Below are 8,095 nucleotides of genomic sequence, written 5' to 3' on the forward strand. Positions count from 1 at the left end.
TCTCACTCATAAACGAATCTTGAACAATTATACTATAAGAAAGCGATTGGCAGTAGTGGGAAACTGTCGGGGGGGGTGTGGGATTGGCAGTTGAGGGAAATTTCTAGGGGAGGGAGGGGCATACCTCATCAACAAGGGTACCTGCATAATCAACATTTGTATACCTAACTCTGAATTGTACCCCAAATATTTATAATAAAAAATATAAAAATGGAAAAAATAATTCAGTTTATCTAGGTTTCAACTTTACTGCTATAAAGTTATTCATACTATTATTTTATTAGCATCTTAATATATGTGACATCTGTAACTTAGTCTTTCTCATTTTTAACACCTAGCTTTGCTTACTTTGTGATTTGTCTTCTTATTTGGGACCAATTTCATCTAAAGATTGTCAATTTTATGCCTTCCCCCCCAAATTTTTACCTTGTTGAGTCTTAGTACTGTACAGTTATTTTGCAGTATTATCAATATCATATCTTTCCTCCTACATATTTGAATGTATTATTCTTTTCTTTCATTTTTAAAATTAAAAACCTCACTAGATGATTAGCCTTTCATCTTTTACAAAATAAATACTTAAGGCTATGCAGAAGATTTTATATGCAGTGCTTTCATTATTGCACAGTTCTAAATGTGTTCTATTTTTTCATAAATTTTTGTTTAGCTCTTGTATTGCTTAGAATTATCTAATTTCAAAACAAATAGAGCTATTTTATTCAAAGGAAAATATTTATTTTATACTAATTGAAATTAGATCAGAAAACCATGTTCCTTATGATACCAATCATGTAGAATTTTTTGAGATTTGATTTATTCCTCAGCAAGTGACCAATATTTATGAACATTCCATACACATTAAAAGGAATATGTATTCTGCAGTGCTCCATATATGTTCATTAAGATAAGCTTGCTAAGTGTTTTAAATTTTTTTATATCTTTACTTCATCTATAAGTTATTTAAAGGTTTGAGTTAAAATTTTCAAGTAGGATAGTGAAATTGTTTAATTCTCTTGCAATTCTTACAATTTCTGCTTATGTATTTTGACACATAATCTAGAATTGTTCTATCTTCTCAGTGAATCTAATTTTTTAATCTAAAAATAGTGACTAGACAGTTCTAAGAAACATGGTATTTACCAGTTCCCAACAGTCAGGTACTAGACATTGTACACAATTTGTGAGTCACAGTTTGTTTATCTTCCATTCATAGTAGGGCAGTATTAAGACTATGACCTTTAATGGGTCTTTGACAGGTTCCCACCTTTCCTGGATTCAGAATATTCTGGAAGTTCTACTAATCTCGTAGTACACATCATGTGAACAGCAATGAAATGACATCAGCATGAATAAAGTTATAACTCCCTTCCAGTAATAATGGGTAATTATTGGTGTTTTTCCAAATGGTGGGAATAAATGTCTTTAATTTTATTTGTTAGGATTATTTAAGGATATATCACCTGAAGACATTGGGGATTTTCTAAAAAAGATGTATGGGAGCAACTTTTAAAAATTAACTGTAGTTTGAGATTGTAATAAAAAAACATTTGGAGTTTTTATTTTCGCTAAGATCTTTCTCCTCCAGTGGAGACCCCTGTGCTGTGTGGGTACCATGTGACTTCGCTTTCCTGACCATCAATGAATACAGGTTGTGAGCCAAACAGGATCAAGGAAATTTGGAATCGGGATTCAACATGAGATCCTGCCTCTTGAACAGGAAAGTCATGTAAACATGGGAGATGAAGCTAAAAAATTGGTTCAGCCATTCCCTGCCATGAGTACAGAAAACCATTTACAGGATGGAAAGAAGAAAAAAGTAAAATCTAGAAAGAAAGAAAAGATAATGCATGGCTTCAGGGAGAGGAAGAAGCAGACCTGGGTTTTTGTGTCAACAGAGCTCCTGGTTTGTCTTTTATATCCTACTGCTTTTCTTGCCCTTAGATTGCTTTAAATACTTCTACATCTTTGCAATACCTCTCTTCCCTCCATTTTTGGTTTATGCTACCCTGAGAAAATTTCTGTCTTTGCTGATCTGAAATATTTCTGTGCACATCAACTATACAGCAGCCTTCAGAGCAGTTGAATGGTCTAGGAATCTTTCCCAGGGCTGCAGTTAATAGTATCTGAAGCATCTGGAGGGGTTCTTTATAGGAGGCAGGTTTTGAAAACAGACTAACAGTTGGGTCTAATGCACTTCAACAACTTGCAACCACCACATGCACTTTTGATGCTGTTTGTTCAAAATAGAAATCCTGAGAAATGTTAGTACCAACCGACCTCAGTGCTAAATAGATTTATTGAAACTTACAGAAGCCAAACATAATTAGCAGAAAAAATTTAGGATAAAATGATAAAACCATTAGAATACTTTTTTTGCATTCTGATTACTAAATTCATAGTGACTTAAGATTTTTTTAGTTCTCCACTGTTCTTCCACAGAAGGAAATGTTCACAACCCACAATATGTTAGTAATGAAGCACTTTTCTGAGGAAAAAAACAGGTTTGCCCCTGATAAAAAGAAAAGAAGAAGTTAATATCAATGTTTATTAAAGGATTCATTTTTTGCGAGGTGTGTGTCACAAAGTTTCCAAACTAGTGTGTACTGATTTCAAGATCTATCTATTGATTGATCTAGATGAAATCAATCAATATAGAGATCTGGAAATTTGATGTTAAGTTAAGTTCTTAGGTGGACACTATCTTTGTGTAAGCTATTCTTTGAATGCCCAGAAATTGACTGTTTGAGCTATAAAAAGTTAATAGATTCCATTGGCATTCTTCTTTCATTTGACCATTTATGAATTCTTTTGAATGTGCCTTGAGTTTACTCTAAATTCACCTTTGAAAGACAGTGTTCCATAATGTTTCAGGACACAAAATGTAGAATCAAAAGGCTTGTGATTGACCCATGCAAAGGTTTTGTGACTCTATGCCTCAGTTTCCTCATCCATAAAGTGAGAATAGATAGAACCCATAAGATTGCTGTGAGTAGCAAATGAGTTAACATATTTAAAGCATGTAGAATGGTGACTGCTGATCCCTGCCTTGTGTTAACATGACTAGTGTTCAGAGCCCACTCAAGACTGTTAAATAAATAAATAAAGCACATAGAACAGTGCCTGGCACAGAACAAACTCTGAGCAAGTGTTAGTCTTGATGACTATCCCCTATGTGACTGGTGCCCTCTGTGGACATGAGTCTAGCAATTCCACCAGCACTGATTAGGAGTGAACAGTAGGGAGGCTACTCACCTTGAATCTCCTCAGCCATGTATGTTGGAATTCCGTGGCACATGCTAGCAATGTTTTTTCCAAATTTGTTCAGATCATCGACTTTGTTAGGGTTGACTGTGAACATCAGGCCCTTAGGAGGTGGTCCCTCTGGTCCCTTACCCTGAAGCTGAGTGTGGAGAAGAGAGGTAGAAAGAGAAAATAAGAAAGAATGAATGCCAAGCCCAGTGATCTGTTGATTTGAGGAGATATGAGGCCAACAGGAGATACTGCTCCACTACATTTTTTCATAATCAGCTTAAAGAAGAGCCTAGTACTTCACTCTACTCCTGTGAATCTCAGAATTTCTAAGTGCCCTAAGAGAATTAACTAATTTGATACCTCAGCTTCTCATAAAAACAGAAATCTGAGATTAAATTTATTCTTAAACTGAACCTCATTTGGTCATCATAGATTCCTTGGGTTGGGCTATGTGATAATTATCTTCTGAGAATGCTGTTTATTTTACTCCTCTACTTTCTCAGTGAAAGGTATTCATTTATGAATTATGGGAATATGAACGCAGGCAAATATATGAACTATGAATCCTCTCTTCCCACTCACCAAATATAGGACACCAAATACATTTGAATTTCAGATACACGGCAAAACATTTTAAAAGTGTAAGTATATCCCAAATATTGCATAGGATATACTTATACTAAAAATATTAGCCATTTCTTATCTGAAATTCAAACTTAACTGGGTATCCTCTATTTTCATTTGCTAAAGCTGATAACCCTCACTAACCCTTGCAAAAAATGTCTTTGGAGACGTGCTGAGGGCTTCCATTGGTGTGACCAGATCTCTGCTCCTCTAACAGTCAAGAATATCAGATGATCTTCTCAGCCCTGTAGGTGTAGGTGCGAGCCACAGCATTTGATGTGACAGAAGCTTCCTCCTCTTAGGCAATTACGAATTACTCTTTCCCCTTTGTGCTGCACACTGCAGCACACTGTGGTCAAGAGGAAATGATTGTGATCTCATTAACTTACTGGAGGTCATAAAACCTCTACCCTCACAAAAATAAAAGGACTTTTATTTTTACCTTCTTCTCCTTGACCATGGCATCAAGGGCTTGAATGGAAGGCATGACTTCCTTGTTCATTTTGTGCACAATGCATGACTTTTTGCGAAAGAGTCTGGTTGCAGCGTAGCCCTGTTAAAGCAGATGGTAGATAATGAGGCGTGTTCTCCAAGGAGCTTTTCTTATCATTTAGTCTGTTCCTCTAGTCGGGGGGAATGCAACTCCAAGATCATGATGGGCTGGAATGAGACCACTGAATCTGGCCCTGCTTGGCAATCATATCTAATGCTGTCATTTGTGAGGATAAACTGCAAGTTCTGGAAGGGTAGAGAGTGAACATCTAAGTAGTTTGCTTTGTCTTCATGGTCTAGCATGATAAGAACCATTCTACATGTCTGTTTTAGTGAAATAAACTTTAAAAAGCTATCACATTTTAGTCTCCTTGATCCTCACAACATTTCAAGGAGGCAACTAAGACAAGAATTAGTTTTCCAATTGATAAGATACAAATGAAACAATGAAGAGTTTGTGGTTTAAATGTATGAAGTTTGGGCAACCTCATCCAGGTCCCCTCCTGCTGTGGAAGCTTTTCTGTGTTATTACTAAATCATCCTTTTTAAAAAGTATGAAAAATTTAAAATACAGAGCTGGTAATTGCAATCTGGTCTCCTAACTAGTGTCAAGCGTTTCCTTTTTTTCTCCCTTACCAATTGACACAGTCATTTACATTTTCTTTGGTCCTTTCAAGTTACAGGTGACCAATTTCTCTCTCAGAGGGAAACCAAAGACAGAGATGGACTATGCTCTAGAGCTTTAGAAGTAGTCATGTTGTATAGGTCTTTTATCATACTTGAGGGCATCTGCAGGCAAGGCAAAAGGATGTTCATATTTGTCTTATACCCCACAACCCCTTGAACAGAGTGGGTCATAATAACTTTTTATTGGTTTGAATTTTGACTGATCCTACAGCACTTCTCAATTGTAGTTTTACCTAGGGAGTGAAACTGGTTGGGCGAAAGAGCATTTTTGCTTATAACTGTATGCTTGTGTGTAGCTAGAAGTAATTTTTAAAGGTTTTTATGGTTAGTATGCACAATTTTTGGTTACAAAATTGCATCATATTTTAAAGAATGTAATAGAAATTGCATGTTGACTACCTACATTTTCATAATCCCAGAGGGTATTCCAGGAGTTCCATCCATTGTTATTGTCAACATTGGCCACGTTATGTTCATTGTTGACACTCACTGACTGTTGCCCGCTTCCAGCACGGTTGCCATCATCACTGATGTTGATATTCTGAAATTTGAAGGAATTGAGAGTGGTTTAATACTACATTTATTTGCAAATGCATTTTGATAACACACTTTACAGAGTGGCACTTACATAGTCAGCAAGGACAGGAGCTAGGAAGACTCCAAGAAGTCCAGCAAAGACAATCTGAAATCACAAATAGCATTGGCCCATGGTTAGATGGCAAACTAATGTCCTCTTTTTCTTTATTCAAGTTCATAAAAAGTAGTCATTTTACCAATGTGTTGAGTATTTACTCATTTTAGCAATGTGTTTTCTTCATTTACTCTATATATTTTTTAACCATAGAAAGTTTTAATGATAATGTCGAGTTGTTGATTAACTATAAGTATATTAATATGATATAGTTTTAGAATTGTTAATATATACCTTAGGAAAAACAGATGAAGAATAAATTTTAAAATGAATAGCATAGTATGAATGAATAACATAGTATGAAAAGAGTTATGCTACAAGTTCTAAAAATCACATCTGAAAATGATGTTAATTTTTCTATTTGATCTAGGATGCTTTCTTTCTAATGGAAGTACTCTTTTCATTTAAAAATTTTTTTAATCAGTGAATTAGTAAGTAGTTTGGATGTTGATAACGAGAGACTAAGGATGAGGTATCTGTCTGTGAATTGTGGTCAGCAAAAGGGAAGCCAATAACAGTGTCCCAGGATACTATACTTGGTTTAGTTTTTTGCCACAGAACACAGAGATTTGTGCAGGGCTCCCCATTCTGGAAACATATTCTCATTTTGTTTGTATAGGGAAAAAAGAGTTCAAGAACTACTCTGAAGATTCAAGGCAATTGTTATAAATTGCTTAATTTTTTGCCATGATAGCTTAATATGGAGTTAAAAATTGATCTCTTAAAAAGTCAGAGGTGGAAGAAATTTTAGAGAACATCTCGTACAATGCAACCATTTTACAGATGAGGAAACTGAGTTTCAGAGGTTAAATGACTTGGCCAAGATTTTACCTCTTGTTCATTCTTGTCCTCTCCTAGTTCAGAACTAGGAGAGAAATCCGATCGTCTAACCTGTGTCTGAAGCTCCTTCCCCCTCTCATTTTTACCTTGTTGCTATCAAGAGGACTTTTCTAGATAATTATTTTAGGATTGCAATCCAGTATAAAGCAGTCTACTGTAATATATTCCAGTATGTATAGTATATCAAAAATATTCACCTGATTCAAGCCCCTTTGCCTCCTGTTACAAGAATCCCTTTGACAGAACTTCAAGGTTCACTTCCTACACTCTCAGGCTTAAGTCTGGAACCACAGGTGAGATGAAGCACCAGCTTCATGCCTCAGACACTTTCTTAAAGGAAGGGCCATGATAGGGCCCAAGGCGAACCTTTTTACTTGAAAAGTCATTTCACAGTAAAGAATGTGACAATAAGTCTCTCATGCACTTGTTTTGATAATAAATTTTTAATTTTGCCTTAACTGGCTCAGGAATTTTGGCAAAAGGAAAAATTCAAGAATGGAAAAGATCAGGCACTTTCTAGGCCTTAGGGACTGGTTGCCCTGTGGAAAAGTACGTTTGTTAAAGATAACTCATGTTGTTAAAGACAGTCCAGATAGCTGTCTAATCCCAGTGTAATTATCTTTTTCTACAGAGATGCTTTTAAAAGTGCCATGATTCCATAAACAAGAGAAAAATTTTTTTAATGAAATTTTCTTTTATGATATTGCCATAAAGAAGCAGACAGACCTCCTTATCTCATATGGTAGTAAATTCAAAAGGAAAAATCTACTCACTGTGAACTTCATCTTGTCTTCACGAAAGAAGTGGAGCAGAGGAGAAGGAAAGCATGAAGTTGAACAAGAAGCCTTCTTGTATTTGTACTTAACTGACTTGAGTCAGACAAACTGGGTGTGATGAGGTGGGGTCAAGGACTTATCTTTGTCCATGTCCCATATCTGTTTCATGGCCCAGTGTACCAGGAAGCCTTTCAAAATATCTGCCTGGTTAGCAAGGCACTTTGGCATGGAGTTGATCTGACTCATCACCTGTGTAAGCTGAGGGTATTACAACAAACTCAATATGATGTATGATAATTTCTCATTCAGTTGAAGTTGTAGGTGTGGGTATTTCACACATTGACATTACTCAGATTCAGAAAAAGGATAATCCCTAAAACTAAATAAAACTACAGATGAAAAACTGCATGAATACTAGCCCTTCTAGATAGCAGCTCCTGTAGGAATACGGGAAAGGGTTCCTCTTCTTCACCTGAACCCATTGCAGTGGTTTTATTTGGCTAAACATGTTCTCTGAGCTACTCCCACCAACCCTAAGGTTGTCTTTCTGAAGCAAGTACATGTGACCCTCCCATGCTTGGAAAATGTCACTGGCAGTCTACAAGATAAGGTTCAAACTCATTGGAATAACATCCAGGATTCTTTATAATAAGCTTTCTAAAGCCTCCGCAGATGTATCTGCCACTTTTAGGTCATGCACTACCTATATTCTAGCTGCACCAGAGTTTTCATC

General features: G+C 36.0%; 1 protein-coding gene across 1 annotated transcript; it reads right to left on the reverse strand.

Annotated features, from left to right (window-relative positions):
• Positions 1 to 2,278: 2,278 nt before the first annotated feature.
• On the reverse strand, positions 2,279 to 7,439 carry LOC103249932 (gastrokine-1). The gene is made up of 6 exons (XM_008048545.1): positions 7,360 to 7,439; positions 5,684 to 5,737; positions 5,459 to 5,596; positions 4,319 to 4,429; positions 3,253 to 3,400; positions 2,279 to 2,509 (listed from the first exon to the last, which is right to left on the reverse strand). The coding sequence occupies exons 1-6, from the start codon at positions 7,369 to 7,371 to the stop codon at positions 2,415 to 2,417; spliced, it is 558 nt and encodes a 185-aa protein (XP_008046736.1). The 5' UTR covers positions 7,372 to 7,439; the 3' UTR covers positions 2,279 to 2,414.
• Between the last annotated feature and the right edge of the window lie 656 nt (positions 7,440 to 8,095).

Source organism: Carlito syrichta, unplaced genomic scaffold (genome assembly GCF_000164805.1).
Source record: "Carlito syrichta isolate Samal-C Ts95f unplaced genomic scaffold, Tarsius_syrichta-2.0.1 Scaffold124511, whole genome shotgun sequence".
NCBI lineage: Eukaryota > Metazoa > Chordata > Mammalia > Primates > Tarsiidae > Carlito > Carlito syrichta.